This window comes from Mustela lutreola, chromosome 10, assembly GCF_030435805.1.
Source record: "Mustela lutreola isolate mMusLut2 chromosome 10, mMusLut2.pri, whole genome shotgun sequence".
Taxonomy (NCBI): domain Eukaryota; kingdom Metazoa; phylum Chordata; class Mammalia; order Carnivora; family Mustelidae; genus Mustela; species Mustela lutreola.
The window spans coordinates 55,087,355-55,112,872 of record NC_081299.1 but is presented as its reverse complement, the minus strand read 5'-3'; the positions used below and the strand labels follow the sequence as shown (position 1 = coordinate 55,112,872).

The following is a 25,518-nucleotide window of genomic DNA, read 5'->3' as shown; positions in this document are numbered from 1 at the left end:
GTCAAATGATGGGCAATGATTGAAATATGAACTGCCTGTCCAAAATGGGTGAATTAGAATAAATGGGCTTACTTGAACGAAAGAGAAAGAGAGATCAAGATCTAGTTTTAACTCAAGGGTTTCAATGGGGAAGCACACAATTTCACAGTTTTTATTCAGTGCCTGTTATCACTTGAAAGGGTCACTAGGGAAATACAGATAATTTAAATTAGACACTTTTTCTTCAGAAAGATTGCAACAGAAAAATTGACAATAAGCTAAGTAAAATATGATAAGAGACATAGAGAGGCAGACACACCTCATGGAGGGTCAAGCTTAATAAGGTGATTCTCCATTGGGTGCATCTGAGAATCTCCATAGAGGACATGGCATTGAAGATAGCCCCTAAAATATGGGGTAGAATGGGATATTGACAGGTAGAAGATACAGTATGAACAAAGGCCCTAAGGTGGGAAAACTCAGGAGTATGTTTCACTGGTGGGTGGTCATGTCCCCAAACCCTTATTATTGTTATTCATATTTCATTCATTTTTTTCCTTCCAAAGTACAAAAGCAGAGATTGCATAAATAATTATTAGCTTGAATCCACTAAGAAGATAAGTGTATATTTGCACAGTTATGTCCATTGCAGCATTATTCACAATAACCAAGAGGTAGAAACAATCTAAATGGCCATCAATGGATGAATGAATAAGGAAATTGTGGCATACACGTAATGGGATATTCTGCAGTCTAAAGAGAAGAAAATTCCATCAGATGTACAATATGGATGAACTTTGAGGACATTAGGCTAAATGAAATAAACTGATCACAAAAACAAAGATACTGAATGAATCCACTTCACTGAGGTATCTAAAGTAATTAAACTCATAGAAACTGAAAGTAGAATGGAGTGCCGGGGTAGAGAGGAGATAGAAAAGAAGAAAAATGGTTGAGAGAGCTATTGTACAATAACATGCATATAGTTAACACTATTGTGCTCCATTCTTTAAAATAGTTAAGATGGTAAATTTTATGCTATGTGTTTTTTTTAAACCACAATTTAAAAAAAAAAGAAAAGAAAAAATGTGACTGTGCCCATACTCCTTCGATTGTAATTAAATCTAACCCAAATAGCTTAATCAAACAAAGGAGAATTTATTGGTTCAGAGAACCTAACGTAGGGTAAGGATACTGCAGAGCCTTAAAGAAAACTACCAATGAGGGACTCTAAAAAGCCCCTAGCTGTTGCTCTTTGCCTCCTGACTAATTTTATTTCTCTCTGCAAATGTACTTTCTCTACGGGCTGATGGTAGCTCCCAGGTTTTACACGTTGGTCTTTCTGCCATAGAAAGAATGCCTGATGTTCTCCCTCTGAGTTAAAAACATTGAGAAGAGTTATAAGTAGCCCAGTCAGCCTCTGGACCAACTGATGACAGGATCTTATAAGAAGATATTATAGATCTTATAAGAACTTGGTAAGTCCTGTGGGAACCATATGATTGGGAATGGAATGGGGTGAAGGTTATATCAGCTAACTATTAACATTTTAATGCCGTATAACAAACATCCCAAACTAGTGGTTTAAAACAACTGTCATTTATTTCCATCATGTGCTGATTGGCTGGTGCAGCTCTACTTCAGACTGTGGTGACCAGGATATCTGTATTCCACAACTTGGTCATCCTCCCTGGAGCCAGTAAGCTAGTCAGGGCTAGTGGGTAGCCTCTGAAGTTTTGACCAAGAACCATCCCAATGTTGCCCCTCTCCTACTCTCATGCCATTGTTCAATGTAAATCACATGGCTAAACAATAATTCAAAGGGCAGAAAAGTACTTCTTACCCACAGTGAAACTATAGTCAAAGTGAGATGGAGAGGATTGGAAAGGATGAGGCTGAATCATTTCATCCACCACAAAGGGTAGATGTGAGAAACAGCTCCCAGAGACAGACTGGATCTTGGGCAAACAAATATCAATCCCAAAATGCTAAAGTAGAGAGCAATTGGAAGAGAATTAGTTAGTCTTACAATGTAACAAGTACTATACTAAGAATTTTATAGATAGCATCTGAAAGGAGAAACAGAAATGTTATATTTCACCTGAAACAATATAATTTTGCCTATAAACTGCCTTAAGTTCTGAAGAAAGCATCCTTAAGGATTCCAAGTTAATATCTCTTTTTATAGTTGCTGCTTCTTTAGGAGTAGATCATGGCCTGATCTGATCTTTATGTTTGTGAGAGAGAGGCATCAGGATGGTGCTTCCTTTTCCTCCTGGTATTGGGAAATCAAAGTGTTTACACTTGTAAACACATTTAAAAAGGTGATATCTAATATAAATTAGGTTGTCAAATTTTTACAGACTAAATCTTGGCTGATGTATTTAACTAATTTGTCTTCTTTAGACACCTTTATACTTTACACATTTTGTACAGCCTTGTTTATAAGAACATTTATATTTGGATGAGATATCCTTCTTCAGTTAATACTAATCAAGTGTTTAAAAAAAAGAATGATTCAATGTGTTAGAGTTAAATCTTTGTTCATGTTTCACTCTAAAAGCAATAGAAAACAAATCCAGATCTTAGTATTTTTCAGTAGTAAAGAACTCTCAAAGAGTTTCATTACTTCATATTGTATATTATATCTCTTATTTTCTGGATGGCAAAATTATAGATATATTCTTTTTTTAAGGCAAAATTTCAAATTGGAGTTACAAGAGAAAATAGTAAAGCTGAGTTATTTTGAAGTTATTTTATTACAACAAAACATAAATTTTCCTTTACCAAAAACTCTGAAAATCCAATTTCCTTTTCTTGAACAATCTATGAGCCATGATAGATCATAGTAACCACAAATTATATACTGCACACTGATTTCTTTTTAGATAGCTCTAAATATGTGCAACTTCTTAAGTCATTTTCCCATTATGAATAAAAGATCACTTAAAAACAAAACAAAAAGATATTTTTATCACTTTAGCATGCTTGTATTTGCAATAGTCAGAACTTTTTTTACTATACCTGATAGAAATCCAACTCAAACTACCTAAGTAAAAAGTGGGAATAAATGGGGAAGGAATGTTATAGAACTAATGTTATAGAACTTCTAATGGAATTTCTATGGGGAGCAGATCACTTTAGGTATCTCAGGGAGAGAACTTCTAACTTGACCTGACCAGGACCCATTCTCTTTCATATCATTCATCTCTCATCTGCTTAATTCTTTTAGACTTTGCTCTCTCTAAGTATCTTTCACATAGAAGTCCAGATTACAACTCTTTCATTGTTGAATGAAAAAGTGGTCTTCCTGGAAAGAGTCTCAAAGAAAGGTTCTGATCATTCTATCATGGGAACAGGGTGGTGTTACTATCCCTGTGGGTTAGTATCTCTGTACTGTAATTGACAGTCCAACCACAGCTAACTGGGAAGAAGGAAAGACAGTTTCTCCAACCAGAAGTGTAGCTGTTAGTAAATGAAGATGAGTAGAGGAGAGGTACTCTGCACTGATTAAACAAACAAAAAACAATAAATGTCTCTAGTCTTAATTCACTAGAATCTGATCATGTTGACTCTTTTGGTTTTGGACTTCTCTAGATATGTCTGAAGGTCCTGGGAGCTTCTATCCTAGGATCTGTTTCCATGAAGGACCTTGGTGCCTGTTTGGAAAGACTTCATTGCAAGGGAAGGGAATGTCGTGGCACAGAGTAAGGTTTTAAGACAATGTCCAGGATGAAGGAAGATAAATGATGATGAATGTAGCATTCTTTCTGTCTATCCCTCAGATTGGTTTTTAGCCATGCCCCCATAGATTTATGCCCAAGCCCTAGACTGAAAGGGGTACCATAAAAATGTGAGTCAGTCAGAAGAGCTATTATATAGTGATCTCTGTGGGACATAGTATGAGAAGTTAGCAGTATCCATGACAAAATTTCTGTAGAGACCTGAGACCACACACCAGTATAGACATCTGCACTCTCAACGTTAAGTATCAACAGCATTAGCAAAGACATTGGCAGGCTCTGGGAATCAGTCTGACATGGCAAGGACTTGCAAGGCAGCAGAATCGGTACTTTGGTCATTACATGCATAGAAGACATGACCACATTAAGCCAGAATAGGAGAGAAGCTGTTGTTTGGGCTAAGCTGAGAGGCTCTTCTGTCCTATATGATATTGATGGGACATGCAGTCATCTTGTTTAGAATATCAAAAAGGCTTATGCTTTGAGCTCATAGCTTGTGTTATCTGGCTTTTGGAAAATCAGCTGGGACTATTAACCAAAGCGCCTCACTTTTCCTCCTTGTATCTTCTCCATGGCTTGGGCTGTTCAGAGCATGTTGTCTGTTTTCCAAAGAGGAATCTCTGAAGCAGAGAAATTAGAAACTGCAGGTATTTTAAGCCCAATCTTAAAGGCTGCATAGTGTCACTTCTTCCACATTCTATTAACTAAAACTAACCACAGGGCCAGTCCAGACTCAATGTGAGAATGGTTTACATTAGGTATGAGTACTGGGAGGCATAGTTCTTTAGGGACTATTTCAGCAAAATGTCTTCTATAACTAGAGAATGCAGTTTTATGGATTTTTTTTAAATGATCCTGCTTTTCCTACAAGCTATGTAAGAAATACATTATAGCTAAAAATAACATTCACTAATTTACATATTCATTATTTCATTCAATAGGTATTTGATTATGTAATATGTGCCAGAGCCAGTGCATGGTAATGAAGACATTAACATGAATCTGACAGTGAGATGAACACAGATAAGGGAATAAAGAGCTACATACAGTGCATAAGAACTAGAAAAAAGAGGGCCATGGGAGCAGAAAAAAGAGGAGCTGGAACAAAGTGTCAGAGAAGATTTTTTCCTAAAAGGCAACAATTAAGTTGAATTTCTTTTTTTTTTTTTTTTTAAGATTTTATTTATTTACTCTAGATAGAAAGAACACAAATGGGGGTATGGAAAGGGGCAAGCAGATTCTGTTCTATGTGTGGAGCCCAACATGGGGCTTGATCCCACAACCTTGAGATCATGACCTGAGGCAAAATCAAGAGCTGGACATCTAACTGACTAAGACACCCAGTTGCCCCCTAAGTTGAATTTCTAAAGATACATAGAAGAGGCATTCCCAGGAAGAGAAGCATATTAGAAAAGCAGAATAAGTTACCTTTGGGAACCTGAATGGAATGAACATGAAGCTGAGGGGAATGGCCAGTGACGTGTTATTAGGCCTGTCAAGGATCCTGTAGCTCATGCTGCAGAATTAGGGCATTATCTACTGGGGAATGGAAAGCCATTTAAAAATTTTAAATGAGAACTGGATGTTAATATAATATTATTTCAGAAGGGTCATTCTGGGGTAGACTGTGGAGGATGGATTGGAGATGGGGGCAGGAAGATCAGTTATTTAGAAGGGCTAACCTGAGCTGTCCCAATTCAGACAATGAGGGCTTAGCCTTAGTGGAAAGAACAGAGAAGAAGAAGAATTATGGAGTAATGAGATTTGCTGATTGATTGAATGTGGAAAGTAAAGGAGAGGGAGAAATTTATTGGCAGATATAGCCTGTATTAGTTAGGACTCTGTGCTCACAAAAACCACTGAAATCCCAGAGCTTATCACAGAGGTTTTATCCTTACTCATATGGAGTCTCCTCTATCTTGTAGCTATGCCATCTGTAATTCATGACCTCTAAGGATGCCATAGGTGAGGAAAAAGACATTGAGAGGAATACCACTTCTTAAATACATTGGCCTAGAAGAGATATGCATCACTTCCATTCTTATTTTACTGACCAGAACTAGATGGATGGTCCCAACCTAATTGTGAGGGAGGTGGGAAAAGGGTTAGACACATATGGATATTTGGTGCTGTTATCATTACCAGTGTGGATTAGTAGTATGGACTCTCAAAACCTACTGCCTGAGTTTAAATCCTAGTTCCTCTACTTACTAGCCATGTAGCTATGGCCAAGTCTCTGTTTCCTCATTTGTAAAATGATCTTAACAATAGTACTTACCTCATAGGCTTGTTTTGAGCATTAAATAAGGTGATGCACATAAAAGACTCTGCCTGGGACAAGGTAGGAACTCAATTAATAATATCATTATTCATATTAAAATGATTTCAGTATTTCATTCTAATGATCAGGTGAAAGGGAAACGGCTGTGGGATGGAACACGTTTGGGAAGGATATACATTATCTTCTGGGGGCACCTCAGTGACTCAGTAGGTTAGATCCCTGCCTTGGGCTCATATCATGATCCCAGGGTCCTGGGATTGAGCCCCAAATTGGACTCCCTGCTCAGTGGGGAGCCTGCTTCTCCCTCTTCTCACACCCCTGCTCATGCTCTTTCTCACTACTTCTTTCTCTCTCAAATAACTAAATAAAATCTTTTTAAAAACAATAAATTACCTTCTACACATGTTGAATTTGCAGTGTGTGGGACCTCCAGTGGAGATGTTTAATAGGCAATCACAAAATAAAACTGGAGCTTTGGGGAGAGATAAGGCTAGGAATATAAGTCTAGGAATTGTCAGTAAGTGGAAGGAGATGATGAACATTAGTTAAGAATGAGATTGTTTAGGGGAAATGACTAGGCTGAGGGAAAATAGAAGTTTGGACATAGAACCCTGGATAATAACAACACTTAAAAAGTGAGGAAAGAAAGAAGAGCCCAGTACGGAAAACACCTAATCAGTAGGAGGAAACCAAAAAGGAAGTAGAAGTTGAGTGTGAGAGTATGTCAGTCCTTTAAGAATTAATAACAATTCACCAATATTTAATTTTACATTTAGTTCAAAAACAAAGGTGGTGTTTTATACAAGCTTTTAATTACATTTACTTAACAGGTTTTTAAATGAATCATTGTAAGTAGATTAAGAAGAAATGTGAGTATAACAAGAATACAAAAAAAAAAAAAAAAGGTTATCAGCATTTATAATTCCTGGTCAGCATTTTGGTTAGGAAAACAGCTCCTCTCTTACTGAAAAGAAAGATCTTTCTGTTTCTATAAAGAATGCCAATATAAAGAGAAAAATCAGGCCTCAAGTAGCAGCAAAGAGTAAAGAGACATACAAAGAAAGTGGGTTAAGTATTAATTCAATAGTTTCAGTGAACTGTAATAGTAATTTTGCGACTGTAATAGGTGTAAAAATGGTCAGGGCCAGGGATAGAAGGGAAGCATTCGAGAAAACCTTGCTGAAAACCCTACAATATAGTAGTAGTAGCTTAATCTCCAACTGGAAAAGGGCACATTTTGAGGAAGTTGTTTTGTAACCATTATCATGACATATTTGTGTCACTTCAAGTTAGTCTTTTCTACTCTGTCTGCTTTCCTTCCTTTCTTTCTTACTTCCTTTCTTTCTCTCCTTCCTTTCTTTCTCTCCTTCCTTTCTTTCTCTTCTTTTCTTTTCTCTTCTCTTCTCTTCTCTTTTCTCTTCTCTTCTCTTCCATCTAGACTTTGCTATATTGCCACCAAGTGGTAGGAGGATGTATACAAGTAAGCAAATATTTTTCTCTTCACTTTATTCTACCGAGATATACTTCTGAAACTGTGTTTTATTTTGTTTGTTTGTTTGTTTGTTTGTTTTTTTAAACTGAAGTAAAACACACATGCACAGACACACATGGTATTATTTATTGGTCCCTATGGCCAAATCGGTTGATGTCCTGTCTGTACTCATTCCCTCAGCCTTCAGGTCACCTGCAACTTCATGGAGAGTTCCTTTATATGCTAATAACATCTTACCTCAAGCATTTGTGTCCCTCTGCCTGGAGACTTTCTCTGGTCTCAAGTATGAGCTCAGCCCATTTGGGGGCAGAGTGAAAGTGACAGGGATATAAAGACACAGAATAACCATTAATCGGTGAGAGATGAGTGTTGCAGATAAATACCCTAGCTTCCTTACCCATGGAAGAGACAATTCTGTTGTGAGTTCTACATCAGTTCCATCTGCTCTCAGAGCTACCCAAGGGTAGCTACCCAGTGTCCAGGAGCAGTGACCCCATTCACTACCATATTAACTTTTTTTCTTTTTTTGTTTTACTTCTCCATCATACTTTATAGGGTTACTTGCTAAATAAACTCCTTATACTTGCTAAATAAACAACTTATACCAAAATACTCCTTATGTCTTTGCTTGTTCTCCTTTTGGGAGAACCCAAATAAGACAGTGGAACCCTTTATAATGATCTTTATATTTTCATTAACTATTCACCTTTAATTTTACTTTTGAAGCAAAAATTCTTCCCACCATGGTATCCTGCTATGTTACTCATTTTCAAACAATCTAAAGATTGTTTATCTCTTAGCAGACTATCAGATTTGTCTTGAGTCACAGACAGGATATTCACTCTGCTTGGCTTTTGTCCATGAAGTTCATGTATAGCTTTTGATTCTGTTATGTTGTGAGGAGCAGTAGAAAGATCCTGGCTTTGAAAGGAAAAGGAAAATTAACCTCTCACTACCTAAGTAAATTTGTCAGATTACTTTATCTGAGTGTCAGTTTTTTTTTTTCATCTATAAAAAGGAGATAATAATACCTCTTTCCTAAGCCTGTGGGGAAGATTGAATGAGGTTACGCCTTAACACAGTCTCATTAAAAGTGGTTTATTCCTTAATGATATAACGGACATAAAACGTACCACACACGTCTTTGCTCTTTCTCCCTACCCTCTTTTAAAATTTCACCTTCTTTCTCTACATGGTACCAAAAAGAAAATAACAAAAGAGATATCTACAACAGTCTTATTTGTATCATAAAACCTTCCATGATTATTTTTCCTTATTTATAAATAATTTATTTGCTCTTTTATCTCCACCCCCTCCCATTCAATTTGTTCTACTCTCTCTCTTTCTTGTGTTCTTTCTACCTTCTCTACCTACATTCCTCTGCCCACCTTTGACTGTGGTTTGTCACTGGTCTGTGAGGACTATAATAACATTTTTCTTGTTTAGTTTTAAAGTATTTTTTTATTAATTTTTTATTTTTTATAAACATATATTAAAGTATTTTTTTCAAGTAGTTTAAAATACTAAGACTTCTGAGAACATTTAAAAAAAAGTAATAGAACCCCTTTGCAAAATTTCAAAGAAAATGTATAAATTTTTTAAAAGATTTTATTTATTTATTTGACAGAGAGAGAGAGAGAGAAAGAGCATAAGCCGGGGGAATAGAGAGGGAGAGGAGAAGCAGGCTCCGGCTGAGCAGAGAGCACGATGTGGGGCTCAATCCCAGAGCCTGGCATCATGACCTGAGCTGAAGGTAGACACTTGATGATTAAGCTACTCAGGTGCCCCCAAAATGTATAAATATTGCAAAAATCATGTTAAACTTGCTTTCTATCACTGTTCTACAAAAGTTGAAAACCTGATTTTAGAATTATAAGGTTCCCAACATTAAGGTAATCTAAGCAGGAATTCTATGTTCAGTTCAGCATTAGAGATTCTATTTTAATTCAATTGGTTGTATCCTCACTTATTTTTGCAATAAAAATATTTATATATTATTTTGAATCATAGGAAAAATTAATCTATTATTTCTACTCTGGGATACAATCTGTACGTAGGAGTCCAGCAGTCAAAATTAAAATGTCTTGCTCATTTCAGAGTTCTCCTGCAGATTATATTGTATTTGTAAACTATCTTGGAGAGCAGACTAATTGGGGAGGCTCCAGTTCTTATTCCCAGAAGCGAGTCTTGGGCCCTCCCTCAAGAAAAAGTGCCTCAGCCTGAAACAGAGAACAAAAGGATTTTAAAAGGGTTTGCTCGCAAAGTATCAACAATCTTTCTTTTGTTTACTTTCAGCTTTTTATTTTTCATTGGTTTATCCTTTACTTTTGAAATCATTAAGTTATTATTGTATTTAGCTTTATGTACTTTTGTAAAAACTTTTTTGAATGTTAAATGGGAGGACATTTTAATTTTTTATTTTAAAAGGCTTTAGGTTGTTCAAACCTCACAAAAAGAGGCCATATTGGCCATATTGAATCTTAAAATAAATTTTTGGCTGCAAAACTAATACATATTCCTATGTATTCTCTATGTGTTAGTTTCTGTGCATTTAGAAAATATAAGAGTGTAAAGCAGTAAAAATATTCCAAGGTATAATTATACCACCCTAAGATAACCATCTTTTAGGACATTTTATCACAGAATATTTTTTGAGAACAGAGGCCCATACTTTATTTTGTTAAGAAGAAAATAATTCTCTATGTAAAGTCTTACTATATGCTTTTTTCAACTAACACAAATATAAACATTTTTCTATGTCATTAATGCCCCTTTATATCACTTTTAAGAGATGCATTATATATAACTTCATATGACTAGTCAAGAATTTAGACAAGAAAATGAAAAAATAGTAGTAAAGATTATAGGTTTTGGAAACAAATATAACTGGACTTCAATTCTGAATCTGCAACTTAATAGCTTTATGGTTTTGACCAAGATGCTTAATGTATCTGAATCCAATTTTTAAATCTATAGAATAAAGGATAAGTGAGACAATGTTTGTGAAACTAAGTATACCATTTGATAATAAATAAATAATAGATTATTATTGTTTAATTATATAATTATTTAATTATATAAAATTATTCTATTTTTAATTTTTCATACTGTTATAAAGACTTGTTACATTTATATCATTATTTCTAATTCTTTGTGATTTCTATGATTAATTTCTAAATATAAATTTTTGGAAGTGGAATTATGGGACCATAGGTTATATATTTTTAAAAGTTTTCTGTAAATTGTAAGTTACTATCCTAATAACTTACTCTTGTGCCCTCTCTGCTCCTTTCTCCAACTTACCAATATAAGGGAGAAATTCATATTTTGTTGATTTAATGCACATATATGCCTTTGAATAGTTTGTTGATATTAAAAATATAATTAATGGTCACTTGTAGTTATTCTTTTGCAAATAGACGGTTTATATCTAACACATATTTTGTTTTCAGTATGGTATTTGTCCTTTTCTTAATGATTTGTAAGATTTTAAGATACTCTGTGTTTACATATATTGGGCAGTTTCCCAAGTTTAGTATGTTTTAAAATTTTGTTATGGTGTTTTCTAATACGCAGAAATTTTTAATATAAAGTCAGATCTAATAATATTTTACCTTATATATCACATTTTTGCATGGATATAGACAAAACATTTTAAGATGCTGTGTAAAAGAATGTGTTTAAACTTGTAGTCTTTAATAGGAGGAAAGGATTTATGGAGAAAAAGTCTATGATTTAATACCTGAAATATTTAAGAATATGTATTTTCTTAAACTATAAAATCAAGTGCAGGCAACAGTTTTGAATTGAGTTGTGTGGATTTTGTGGGGAAAGGGAAAGGGCTAGGAGCACAGAAACATAAGGAAAGTTTTGAGTATTTGCCTTTTGCTAGGCACTGTGTTTGATGCTTCAGATTGGTAAATCCTTTAATTCTCAGATTAGTCCTATGGGATCATTAATCTCCTAACTTTACCATTTCCATTCATTTGACAAATATATGTTGAGCATAGTATCAGTTTTTAGATTTCCTCTTATACAGAGTGAAAAAATAAATCCAAACTAGTTTATGTGCAAAGAAAATTTATTTCATCACATAAGCTGACAAGGTCTAGCATCAGTGGTAGTTTTGCCCTGGGCTCAGATGATACCTCCAATATCTATCTATCACTTTGTTTCCTCTGGATCAGCTACATTTTCAGACTATTTATGGTGGCCCCCAAAGCCAAAACGGACTAGGAGAAGAGAGAGAATTTGCTTTCCCAGAGGCTCCATATCCCAGAACTGAATTTTCCGGGTCTTAATTGACCTCACCTGAGTCATTCCCCTTTTCCTGAGCCAATCATTGTGGTCAGAGTTGTGGCCAGTGGTCTCATTGGCACTGAACAAATAAAGTGCTCCTCCTCTGGAGCCACAAAGTTTAATAAGTTCTTTTAAAGTGCCTGTGCAGGGGGAGCAGCATGAACAAAGACATAGAGATAGAAAAAATCTGGAACATCTGAAGAATTCACATTAACTGGTAAGGTTGTCACTTTGTGTACAATAGGTTATCTGAAGAAAAGCTGGAAAAGAAATCAGAACTCAGTTCAACGTAGATAAGACTCAGATGATGCAAGTTTCCATATTCTATGCTGTGTAATTTTGACTGTATTCTGAAGGCAATGTCAAGCCCAGGAAGGGAATGAAGGGAGAAGAAAATAGGAAAGAATCCGAGGGAATGAGTGGAGAAACAGGAGTTCGTAAGGGAGGATAGTAAGGAAATTGTCAGTAAGGCAGGAGAAGTAGTAGAGAGTGGGATCCTTGAAGCCAAGGGATGGGAACATTTCAAAGAACCAGAATTAATGTGTCAAATTCAAAACAAAGATCAAATAACATAGGGTCTGAAAGATGTCTATTGGATTTGAAAATGGAAGAGATGGAATAAAGGTCGATGATTAAGGGACCAAAGAGCCTATTATCTGAAAGAAGAGAGGTAATGAACTAAAGGGATAAGAGGTTGTGGTTAGAGATGATCTATCAGAGCTCAAGATTTTAGACTCATCATTTTAGAGGATAAAGAAAAAAGTAAAGGTAGCTTTAATCTGGTTATAGGTTAATGAGTTTAGAGACAAAACTTTTGTCTTCATGGGTTTAATATGGAAAGGAATACTGAGAACAGTCCTAAATTAGTACAAGTGGGAAATGGTTAGAAATTTTGTTAGTAAGTAGGTGTGCAGGGGCGCCTGGGTCGCTCAGTGGGTTAAAGCCTCTGCCTTCGGCTCGGGTCGTGGTCCCAGGGTCCTGGGATCGATCCCCACATCGGGCTCTCTGCTCAGCCGGGAGCCTGCTTCCCTCTCTCTCTCTGCCTGCCTCTCTGTCTGCTTGTGATCTCCGTCTGTCAAATAAAAAAATAATAATAATTAAAAAAAAAAAGTAAGTAGGTGTGCAGAGATGTTTGGCATAAACCTCCTAAAAGGAGACCTCTCCAAAGGAAGAGAAATAATAATGATATGAAAGGGACAATAGGAAGGCTGAAGAATATTGACATGTCTCCTAGGCCTCATGGTTTTTGTGAGAGAACAGAAGATGGGGATGGGCAATCACAGGCTTTTCATCATTTCAGAATGGGTAAGTAAAAATTTAGATACTTTCTAAACCAAATGTAGTAGGTGTGTAGGAAAGAATTTATAGTCAAGATTCCCTTGCCCAAAGAGAAGTTCTGGCCTTTGCCCTTTGCTATTCTAGTAGGTAATCTTTGGGTCCTAGGGATGTTGTGCTTGATAGAATGTCTTTGTTTGCTTGGGGCCTTGGATCATATTGAATAGTCTAGCAGTGTAATTTAGAGTGGAGGGCTGGCCACACCCATATGTTTTAAGGTGGGCATTGGCTGCTCCAGAAGGACCAACAATGTGACCTAAGGTGGGTGTTTTGGGTCAACATGGAAACTGAGATTAACAATGTAGGCAATCAGTCAAATTGATGAAGCCCAGTTAAAAACTCTGGCTGCAAAGCTTAGGTGAGTCTCCCTCACTGACAGTACTCCTTAGGTATATATACATTCACACCAAGAGAGTAACTTGTCCTGTCTCGTCAGGAAGACAACAGAAACTCTGCATTTAGTCCTTCTCCTTCCTACACTCTGCCCTATGCACTTTTTCCCTTGGTTGGTGATTCTAATCTGTATAGTTTTCCTGTAGTAAACCATAATCCTGAGTATAATAGCTTTCAGTGAGTTCTGTGGGTCCTAGCTAATTACTGAACCAAGGGTTTGAACTTGGTGGCAGAAATGAGTGTGGTCTTGGGAACGTACCCTCTAACTTTGTGGTTGGTCTGCACTCTTTGCAGGAAAAAGTCTGCAAATATTACTTTCTTTGCTTTCTTATAGAATTCAGTTTATATTTTAAGAAATTGTATACTTTTGCCTTTTTTTTCTTTTATTAGAAAGAGAGTACACAAGAGGGTGGGGCAGAGGGAAAGGGAGAGAGAGAGAATCTAAAGCAGGCTCCATGCTCAGAGCAGAGCCCAGTGCATGGTTTGAGCTCAGGACCCTGAGATCATGACCTGAACTGAAATCAAGAGTTGGGTGCTTAAATGGCTGAACCACCCAAGTGCCCCAAGAAATTGTATACTTTTAAAATGAAACCATGCATTAAGCTCTTTTACTCAGTATTTATCTGTAAACAGGTTCATGATCTCATTCAGTAATTTTCTGTTGAATTTAACAGAGAATTCATTTTGATTATTTTAGTGTACATTTTACTGAATGTTTTTTATTAAAGAGAAAATATTTTTCATTATATTAATTGTTACTAATTACATGATGTTGGGGGAAGTCATATAATTTCTTTGAGTTTTATCATTTCTAAAGCTCAAGATAATACTTTCCTCATAGATATTAATTAAAGATTACATATTAATGAAAGATGAAGGATGAAATGAGATATGACATTAAAAATTTCTACTGTAACTTGTGACACAAAGTATGCATTCCATAAATACTAACCAAGATAATGGCAATATTCTAAGAACTTTAATAAGATTCATGCTTTATAAATTTTATTGATTATAAATTGGTGAGTAGCTAACATTCTGAATTCAGTTCTCCTTTATTTAAGAAGCTAATGTCACCTTTGTGCAAATTTATGAGCTGAAGTCATTATATTAATCTTAGGCAAAACTCTACAATCAACTAGATTCTAGTTATGGATTCCCTACAAATCATGTACTTGAATGTACATGGTTTTAAAATATGATAGAATTAAACCACTGTACTTTTTATTATTGTATTTTTTATATTTTAAATATGTGAAATAAATTGATTCCAATGTTTTCATGCATTGACTATGAATAACAATGTCTACCCAAATTTTGATTACTACACAGTAAAAGCACATTTTTTGCAAAATTTCTCCCATTGCCACTAGCATGGACTTGTGTTGGGATGTCAATGCTATTTTTAAAAACTTTTATTTCTATTTCATTTTGCATAATGAGCTGAATTCCTGAAATGCTTATCAATGTAACTCTTGCCTAACAGCTCAATTAATATTGTAGAAATGCTCCACCATTCTCAAATGAAGAACATTTTCAAGTCAGTCATTTTTTAATTATGATTCTGTGGTGTGTACAAATGGTGTGTGTGTGTGTGTGTGTGTGTGTGTGTGTGTGTGTGTGGTGAGGGTGCCCAAACCTGCTATCTGACCAATAAAATACACAGTGATCTTACTATTTACATAGGCAGCTTCTTAATATTAAGAATGAGAATTTTGTTGTTGTTGTACTCTTTGTGTCCTAAGTCATGAAAGCAGCTCTTCAACAAATTTTTTAAATACAGGCTGCTGACTTCCATTCAGACCTGCAGGCTGCAAGGAGGAAGATTTAAGCTTCTTTTCATAATTTTGTGTTTCCAGGAAAGTACAAAAGGAAGGAAGGAAGAAAGGAAGGAAGGAAGGAAGGAGGGAAGGAAAGTGAAGTTACTACTCCTAGTCCCTTTATGCTTGATTTTTTCCTTAACCTCTTTATTCTTCTGCTCTTTCAGCATAGTTGTTCTTGTATCTGTAATATAGGTGAGTCACTTTAACTTTTAGTGATTTAAGTGTGTGGGTGCACCCTCTCCCTGGAGAAAGAAAATTGACCTTTTCAAGGTAGGGAAAGTTCTGGAAATTTTTGATGAACACAGGATGTGTTGTAACAGGACTGGAGGTGGCAGGGTGGGGAGAGAAGAACCAGCAGAACTAGAAGAGAAAAAAAGAAAGTAGAGGCAGTGGTATTGGAAGGCCAGAAATTAAAATTTGTGTGAAGATGGGAGATGAACTAGAAAACACATAGTTTTATTAAATCTTAGGCTCTTTTTGTTCCCCCAGTCAGTGCAACTGTCTCCAGCTGTACCTACTGAGAGAGAGAGATTGAGGTGATGTGAAAAGTGGCATGTGTAAAGCTGGGCTGCTGGGTTCTCCCCACCATGGTTTCTCAGGTGAGTGTAGGATGGGGGTGGGAGGCTGGTCTGGGGCTCTTCCAGGTTCCTAGAAAACAATCTTTGCATCTTCTGTACTTAGTATTAAAGTATCTTACCATTTGCCCCTAGTTTTGACTTCACATTAAAGGACAAAGGCACAGAGTGTTTTAGTTGGGCTCCTTATTTTCAGTACCCCCCACCCCCCTACCCAGTCCAGGCCAGCTGGGGGTGGAGAAACCACCTGGAAGGTGAACCTGGAGAGGGGTTGGAGGTGGGGGGTGAGCACAAGGTGTGACCCTGCTTGAGGGGACCTGACTGGTACATCCAAACTTGCCAGACAGAACTAACCTGGAATGGGATGGTAAGAATTGATCACTTTTGCAATAATTGTGGAATTTTGAGATTCTCCTGATTGTTGTCTGATTGGTTTTTCACAATAATACTCCCCAGATCCTGTGAACATATTTTTTTCCAGACTTTTATTTATTTTATTTATTTTTATTTGGGGGTAACTTTATTTATTTATTTATTTTTAATTTAAGTTCAATTAACATATAATGGTGTTATTTATTTCAGGGGTACAGATGTGTGATTCATCAGTCTTATATAATACCCAGTTCACATTGCAACACATGCCCTTCCCAAAGGCCATCACCAGGTTACCCCATCCCCCCCACCCCCTCCAGCAACCCTCAGTTTGTTTCCTAAGATTAAGAGTTTCTTATGGTTTGTCTCCTTCTCTGGTTTCATCTTATTTAATTTTTTCCTCTCTCCCCCTATGATCCTCTGCCTTGTTCTTAATTTTTTAAACGTCCTTGATATTTTTCCTTAGAAGCTTCCTACCCAACCTCAAGTTGGTTATAGGCAAATTTTAGTAAAGTTTCAAAATGAAGAGTAAATTTTCTCTCCCTCTCTTATAACAAAAAGACAAGGAAATTATGTGGTATAGATCTAAGCACATGGGCCATATTTAATAGTTACATCTTCTGATAGTGAGCTTTCAAATTAATTCTCATGATTTGTGGGCTATATTAGTTTATAAACGCTGCCATAACAAAATGCCAGAGACCGGGGGTGCTTAAACAACAGAAATTTATTTCTTTCAGTCCCAGAGGCCCGAAGGTCAAGATCAAGGTGTCTACAGGGTTGATTTCTTCTTAGTCCTCTTTCTTTGGCTTGGGGATGGCTGCCTTGCTATGTTCTCACATGGTCTTTCCTCTGTGCATGATGTCTGTGTCCTAATCCCTTCTTACCAGTCAAATGGATTAAGGTCTGGTCTAATGACTCCATTTTCACTTAGTGACTTTGTAAAACAAAGGCTCTGCCTCTAGCCACATTCTGAGGTACTAGGTATTGGGGCTCCCAAACAGGAATTTTGGTGAAGCATAATCCAGCCCATAATTATGGACCACTTCTCAATGTTTTAGACTTAGAAAAAAGGATTTTCTTGTATCTTTACTTGAAATGTGAGGTGGAGAAATTCAGCCTGGTATCTCATTAAGTAAAATGTAATTATTGAACGATGAGTTCGATGTGTGGAACACAGTGTTTGGTGCGTGTGTAAGATAAAAGCACAAGATAGACGCTTTTCCTTCAAGGAGTAAATGTTTGAACCAAAAAAAACCAGATAATGGGAGAAATTTTTAATTTAAACTTCCATTTTCTAGATAATTGCTCAGTCACACTCTTTATGTGTTTGAGGCCCTTTTGGTTTTCCTGAGTTCTTCCTTTAATAGGAGACATTTAGAACTTGCTAAAGAAACCTGTTTAGCAGAGCCTATTATGTTGGAAGCATTAGAGTTTTTTGTTTGTGTGCTTTCTGAATTTTCTTCAGTACCAAAGGTGCTAATTTTTAAAAATGAATTATTGTTCTTAAAAGCAACTTTTTAGTTTGATACTGTTATTTTTAGTATGACTCAGCCTCTGATGTGCTTATAATATTGGCCCTGCAACCCTGAAATTGTTCATTATGCAGATAAGTCTTCACATCAAGTTCTGTGGGTGATTTACTGTAAGAACCACTGAGAATTTCATTTTGTCCTAGTTGGCAAGTTCTCTGTTTCATTGTGTTCTTTTTTTTAAAAACTGTCATTACTGAGCCAGTAATTGAGAACATAAATCCAAGTTTCCTTTGGAAATAATTTTACTGAATTTAAATTTGGCAAGAAACATATTTTATAATCATTCACTCAACTTCATGTTTCATACCCAGTAAATCATCCTGAATTAACATTATCTATTAAGATAAACTGGGATTACTCTCCCTAAAATGATATAACCAGAGATGCCTCCAAATTAAATTTTACTTTTCAGATCCCACTTAGGTATAAAATCCTTTACTTGCTGCTGAGATTCATAGGTGGGTAATCATTGTTTTGCATGAGCTTTCAACACAGTGAGGAGGCAACTTGTCAGAGTGAATTTCTGTAGCACAATGTACCCAATTCTATGGTGTAGGACAAAGCATGATAGGAGCACACATGAGGAAGAGACTGTCACCAAGACAAGAAATACAAGGATGTCAAGGAAAATTTCACAGAAGAGGTAGCCTTCATACTAGGATTTGATAAAGAGTAGGCTTTTGACTGGAAGGCATGAAGAAAAAACATTGCCAGGGAAAGGAAAAGCATGAGTGAAGAATATACCTGCGAGAAAGGCAGGAGGCATCCAGGGAATGAGAATCATAGCGTTTGGCAGAAGAAGACTGGATATGGTGGAGATTAACTCAAAAGGTGAACTGAGCCAGATCCTAGACTGGCTTTTCTTCAAATATCTCATATGTCATCTGAAAAGTTTGCATGTTATTCTGTAGGTAATGGGGACCTAGTTAAGGTTTGGTCAGCAATTCAGTGTCATCAAAAAGACAACTCTGATGGAATTATGAAGAATCAGTATTTGAGGGATAAGGAGGAAGACTGGGGCAGGAGAATAAGGGGCAGGAACTAATTGGAAGGAAAAGTGAAATCTGAAACCTGGGAAAGACAATGACAATGAAACAAAAGCATTAGAACAACAAAAACAAAAGGATCAGAAAAGTCTTGTTCAGTTGGGATCAGTATTGCTTCACTGTTCATGGAATTGTATGAGAGACTATTGACCCTTCTAACCCCAAGATTCTATGAGTTAGGCTTCTGTGACCACATAAGAACACTACATAAGAACAGAGAGTAGAGCATTTTCCTACAACTGTAAGTACATATAAGAACTCTTCAGATATATCTATACATATTTTAGAAGTGAGATCATCTCTCCTGTCCCAGTTAATGTATTGGTTGAAAGGGGGATCATTAGATCTGTTTACTTGAGCACAACCTAATGATATGTTTTTGATGTATATCCAGTATGAAGATATGGTAATGTTTACCAGGGTTGTTTCCCTAAGGCCTGCATACTTGTGTGTGTGGTTTTTTTTTTTTAAGATTTTATTTATTTATTTGACAGACAGAGATCACAAGTAGGCAGAGAGGCAGGCAGAATAGTGGGGGAAGTAGGCTCCCCGCTGAACAGAGAGACCGATGTGGGGTTTGATCCCAGGACCCTGAGATCATGACCTGAGCCAAAGACAGAGGCTTTAACCCACTGAGTTACCCAGGCCCTCTATACTTGTGTTTGTAAGACACAGTTTTAGTTTCTGTTCAGTGAACTCAGAAAAAGATTTTTTTTTAAAAAAAGAATTTGTATTTATTTATTTGAAAGAGAAGAGCATAAGCTGGCAGAGTAGCAGGTAGAGGCAGAGGGAAAAGCAGTTTCCCCACTGAGCAAGGAGCCAGACATGGGGCTCAATCCCAGGACCCTAGGATCATGACCCAAGCCAAAGGCAGTTGCTTAACATACTGAGTTACCCAGGTGCCCCAGAATAAGGTTTTGGTATAAAATTGAGAAATAAAACTATGAAAGAACTAGAGAAGGAAAGGAAACATAATCAAATGACATGATACAGAAGATACTGAATTGTGGGATTAAAATAGAAGATACTAAATTGCTGAATAAATTCTCATTGTTTATCAAGTTCCAAGGAGTTTGTGTAGTTATAATTTAAAGAAATACACCGTGAAAAAAGTAAGCAGACAGTTAGACATATGGCAAGGATGGCAGAAAAAAATGAAATGATATTCAGGTGGAAAACATGCATTTTGCAGCATTTATAGGTATCCCACATGTCTTATTCTTAATAGGGAAATGCATCATTACTGGTTTTTTATTTGCCAAATATTGTATGTCACTTATATTCATTCAACTGAAACTTATAACGACCCAGTGAAGTAGGTTGTTGTCTTATTTCCATTTTACAGATTGAACAACACAGAAAAGGGGCAACACAGAGAAGTTAAGCAATTAGCCCACAGTCACACAGCTGATAAGTAGCAGAGCGAAGGACTCCAGACAGTCTGACTCCAAAGTCCATTTTCTTAACCAACATGTTATGCTACCTTTCTGAGTTTGAAGGTGGGAGAGAAAGTAATGCTTTTAAATGCTATAGCTTAATCTAGAAGAACATCAACAGGACTTTGACAATTATTTGTGTTAACTTATACATGTAAATGGCAGTTGAAAACTGTTGTAACACTTTATATTTGTCCATTTCCTTTATGGCTGATGGTTATTTCATTCATATTGTTAGGTAACAGGGATGCAAATATTAGGCATGGTTCCTGCTTTCAAGAAACACATGGTCTAGAGGAAGAATAAAATAAGAGTATCAAATGGTTTAATAGAGAGTGATTAAGAACTGGGTTAACAATACACATAGACTATCATGTAAGCACAGATATTGGACATTTAAATCATAGTGTATCAGAGAAAGCTTCCCCGCAGAGATGTTATTTGTGTTGGGTCTTAAGGGATGAATAGAACTTAGAAATACAGGGAATGGAAGAACAACTTTGCAGGCAATGGGAAACAGCAGAAGCCAAGCAACCAGTAAAGAAAATACAACACATTTGAGGAACTGCAAGTTGTTCTTCAGGACCAGGGTATCATGTATACATGAGGAAGAAGCAGATGAAGTTAAAGACTTGGAGGCCAAACCATGATTCTTACATGAGAAATCAAGAAGCTTGGCCCTTTCTCCTAAAAGCTGTAGGGAGAGATTGAAGCCTTAATCAGGGAGGGGTGTGTGTGTGTGTGTGTGTGTGTGTGTGTGTGTGTGTTTTCTTGAGAAAATAAGTCAGACAAATGTGAAGGACAAAATGGAAGATAGAATGGATCAAATGTATACACATATTTTGGAACTATTGCAATAATCCAGGCAACAAGTTATGGAACCCTAAACATAAGCAATAGCAATGTGAATAGATATGAGGAGAAAAACTGAGAGGATATGTAAGATGTAGCGAACACAAGATAAAGATTGTGTGCGTTTAGAGAGGGGATGAGAGGGAGTTTTTCCACAGAGTGGTGACCAAATCCTGGTTTGGGGAATAGTTGCATCAGAATGGCTTTAAAAAATAGTCTTTATCTTCCCCTCCATAAATCCTGACTTAGCAGGCCTGGGGTAGCAATGGGACATCTGTACTCCTTGGAAATTTCTGAGTTCATTCTGCAGCAATAAGGATTGTTATTGCAATGCCTAAGTTTATGGACTGAATGCCCGTAAATATGAGATAATATGATAATAAAGGTTGAAAGAGACTTTTGACTGAGGGAGAAGAAGGATGTGGACAAGTTTACTTTTAGATCTAATTTGGGCTACCTGTGGGAAATCTGGGTTGAGTTAGGAATATTTGTTTGGAACTCAAAAGAGATTTTGTTTGAAAATAGATGGTGGTAGATGAAGCTATGAGTTTGAGAGGTCATCCCAAAGGATGTATGGAATAATGAAAAAGATGGTCTGAGCCCTTAGAAACACTAAGGATGAGGAACACTTCCATCTCTCAAGTATTTAGGGAGTGATTGGAGGAAGAAGGAATCTTCAGAGAGTAGGAAAATGGGACTGTTGTCTTAGAAACCAAGAGAGGGCAGGGTTTACATAGAAAGGAGTGGTCAACATGTATAAGAGTTATAGACATTCATATAAGGTAAAAAGAGCAGAAAAGCGGTCACCAATTGATAAGATGGTGACCCTGGTGGCCTATGAGAGTGGCTCTAGTAGCAGAGTATAGAAGGAAGCCAAATGATGATAAATTAAGAAGGAAAAGAAATGTAAGAAATTAGAAACCCTAAGTAAAGATGAGCATTTTAAGAAATGTGTCAATCAGGGAAGATGAGAGAGAATAACAGCTAGTCAGGTTATGGGAAGAATTTTTTTCTTAAAACTAGAAGAGGGGGCGCCTGGGTGGCTCAGTAGGTTGGGGCCTCCGCCTTCGGCTCGGGTCATGATCCTGGGGTCAGGGATCAAGCCCCACATTGGGCTCTCTGCTCAAGAGGGAGCCTGCTTCCCCCTCTCTCTCTGCTTACCTGTCTGCCTACTTGTGATCTCTCCCTTTCAAGTGAAGGAATAAAATCTTTAAAAAACAAAACAAAACAAAACTAGAAGAGGTGTGAGAATGCTAAGGAGAAGAAATTGTGAAGAAAAGAGATTGACAGATTCCAGAGAAAGGGTGCAAACAGTGGAGGTAATTCTTTTGGGAGCACAGAGGTAATAGAGTCTAAAATACCCTGGGAGGGATTAACTATGGATGGGAGAGGCAACACTTCCATTAAAATTAAAATACAAGTTAGATGCAAATGGATGCAGATAAGACTTTGGCACAAGAAAGAGGAGTTGAAGAAGTTCTTACTTGCTGGTCTCTCTTTTCTTTCTTCCTTTTTCTTTAAAAAAAAAAAATCTTATTATTTATTTATTTTATTTTAGAGAGGGGGGGCACTTACAAGCAGGGGCCAGGGGAAGAGCAGAGGGAGAGACTCTCAAGTGTACTGTACTGAGCATGGAGCCCACAGGTGCTTGATCTCACAACCCTGAAATCATGACCTGAGCCAAAACCAAGAGTCAGTTGTTTAAGCAACTGAGTCACCCAGGAGCCAGATGGTCTCTGTCTTCTTAGTGATAGAGGAAAGCCCATCTGCCTTGCGCAGGAAGATAATGTCTGCCAGACGTAGATTTGGTGGAAAGCCTAGCACAGTATTTCTCAGGTAATGCAGTTAAATAACCAAATGAGGAAATAACAATTAAATGTTTACCATCTGATGATAGTATATGGTCAGAAATAGAATTAAGTAGAATATGTGCTCATAGAAATAGAAGTATGAAGTAGAAGTATGAAACCAACATGCAGATTTAAAGTAGACATTAAAATTAAAAAAAGAATCAAGAAAGGACTAAAACACAGAGAGTTATATTGAGGAACATGTAATATAGTATTGTGTGTTAAAGGATTAGTTTTTAGTTTATGCAGAACAGTTTGAATATGTCATTGTATTAGAACTGCCTGATGCTCCTTTGCTCTCAGTGTTTATTTGAAGAGATACAGCTAAGCCCTTGGTATTCTTGGTTTAATGATGAAAGCAAGCAAGTTAGTCTGTAGTGTTTCCTCACCTCTACTTTGTCCCAGGGCCATTTATCCATTAGAAGCCACTGGCACACTGCCAAAAACCTACGAAAACATTTGGAAACTGAAAAAAAGTATAGGCTTCAAAATATGAACTGCAAAATAAAACTCCAAAACTAAAATCAATAAAATTCTGTCAATTTCATTAATGGTTAAATTTAGTATTCATGAAACTGTCACTGACACTTAAAAATCATTTGTTGCTTAAGTTTTCTCACTTCAAGAAACCTTGTGACATGCACAGTGATTTGCTAGAAATCATACCATACCTAAGTAATTTACCATAGCAAAATAATTTTAAATAAAACGCAATTCCTTTAAATTACAGCTGTGTGTGTGTGAGAGAGAGAGAGAGAGAGTGTGTGTATAAAAGGTGAAGATATGGTACATCCTAAAATGTCTGGTGTGATGTTGAAGATGTATAACAAGGACATCTTATTCTCTAAAAAGACCTGCTTTCTGTTCCCTCTCACAAGTCAGCCGTGTGCCTCAGTTGTCCCTTGTGTAATTTATCTCTTCCCAAACTTGGAAACCCATTCACTTCAATATTCTGGTTCTTGAAGTTATTTGCCTTTCTATTCCTTATTGAAAAATTAAAATCTTTGTCCCCAATAAAAGAAATTTTGGTGAGGAATATGGGAGCCTTCTCTATGCCCTTGAACTCACATTATGCTTTAAGGAAAAAACAGAAACCAAAATTCCTTCAGTTGTTTTTAGCATCTATGAGAGGACTGGTTCCTGGATTGGAGAAGACAACACATAGTATCCAGATAATCTAGATTCTCTTCTAAAATCTGTCCTGTACTCTTCATTAGGAGACCTAGAAAGTTTGAGGTAACTCATAATTGTGCTAACACACTTGCCTACATATTCCCTCTCCAATCTGCAACTTCAGGTTATATGGTTTGTTAACAAGGCAAATAATCCGCCTGCAGCCCCATGGCCCAGAAGAGTCCAAGAGTAGAAAAAAGAAACCAAGTACTAAATAATGAGAGCTTTTGGCATAGAATCCTTTATCCCTATCTTTTCATGCATTATTGTTTTAGGAAACACTGAATAATATATAATATCGGAGAAATAGCATAGATATTTTTGAGCTTGGAAGAAACAAGCTCTTTGGTTGACATTGATGTTCCTTAGAAATATTGAAGAATTCAGTACTTTCTGTGAACCAGACAATGTTTACATTTAAATGCCACTGGAGCACGTTCAATCCACTGAGCAAAAATCTAGACGGAGCCTTGGGTTAACGTTTGCCCCTACTCTACTCCTAGCTATTTGTAGTGCATTGCAAAGGTACTTTGTGTCCTGATGTCTAATATTTAGGTCCCCGAGCCTAATACGAGCTGCCTGACCCCAGATGTAATTTTCAGCAATCTTAATTGATGAGAGATTTTGAGTTATTAGGACAATAGGATTCATCCAGCTTGACAGCCACTCTCTCTGTGTGACTGATCACTTTCTAAGTGCTGTATTAATAGTCTTGGATCATTGACTAATTTAATTTGAATGCAATTAATTATACAATTGTGAACTCTTCACATTTGCTTTCATTAAAATTACATCACAACAAAAAGAAAATAGGTATAAATCAAGCCACGTGTCCTTGCTTCAAGTATGAGTCACATCAGACATTTTAACTTTCCTAAAGTCCACACACATCTGGGAGTTCCGATCATTTGACCTTCTGTCTAAAAAAAACTTGGATACCTCTATAATCCCATTTTTATTCCATAATCTATACAGTTCTCTTTTGTACCCCAAATATTAATGTAAATCTGGGTCTCTTATGCCTAACTAATCAAATTATATGTTTAAATTTTATTTGTTTTGGAGATTTCTTCTCTTTTCTCCTTTTTAAATAGGAATTTACTGACAGAAAATGGCAGAAAAAATCTTAGAGAAGTTAGATATTCTGGATGAGCAGGCAAAGATACTCTTGGCCAGAAGAGCAAAGGTTTGTAAATGAAAGCTAAAATTAAATTTAATCATTAAAATATTATTATTTCAAATGTGAATGATTTTTAATTTTTAGTTAATGATGCATTAATTTGGAGATATAAGCTAATTTGTAAAAAGCAAATAATTATATTAGTTCAAAAAGT

General features: G+C 36.4%; 1 protein-coding gene across 3 annotated transcripts in view; it reads left to right on the top strand.

Annotated features, from left to right (window-relative positions):
- Positions 1-201: 201 nt before the first annotated feature.
- C10H1orf141 (chromosome 10 C1orf141 homolog) overlaps positions 202-25,518 on the top strand; it is a 66,978-nt gene continuing 41,661 nt past the window's right edge. The window contains exons 1-3 of one of the 3 annotated variants that reach the window (XM_059136456.1): positions 202-1,457; positions 15,835-15,944; positions 25,279-25,370. In XM_059136456.1, the coding sequence (XP_058992439.1) occupies positions 25,296-25,370 (75 nt within the window). In that variant the 5' untranslated portion in view covers positions 202-1,457; positions 15,835-15,944; positions 25,279-25,295. Of the gene's footprint in view, positions 1,458-15,834; positions 15,945-18,160; positions 19,115-20,218; positions 20,373-25,278; positions 25,371-25,518 lie in introns of those variants that run through there. The other 2 variants (XM_059136455.1, XM_059136457.1) reach the window with 2 other exon arrangements.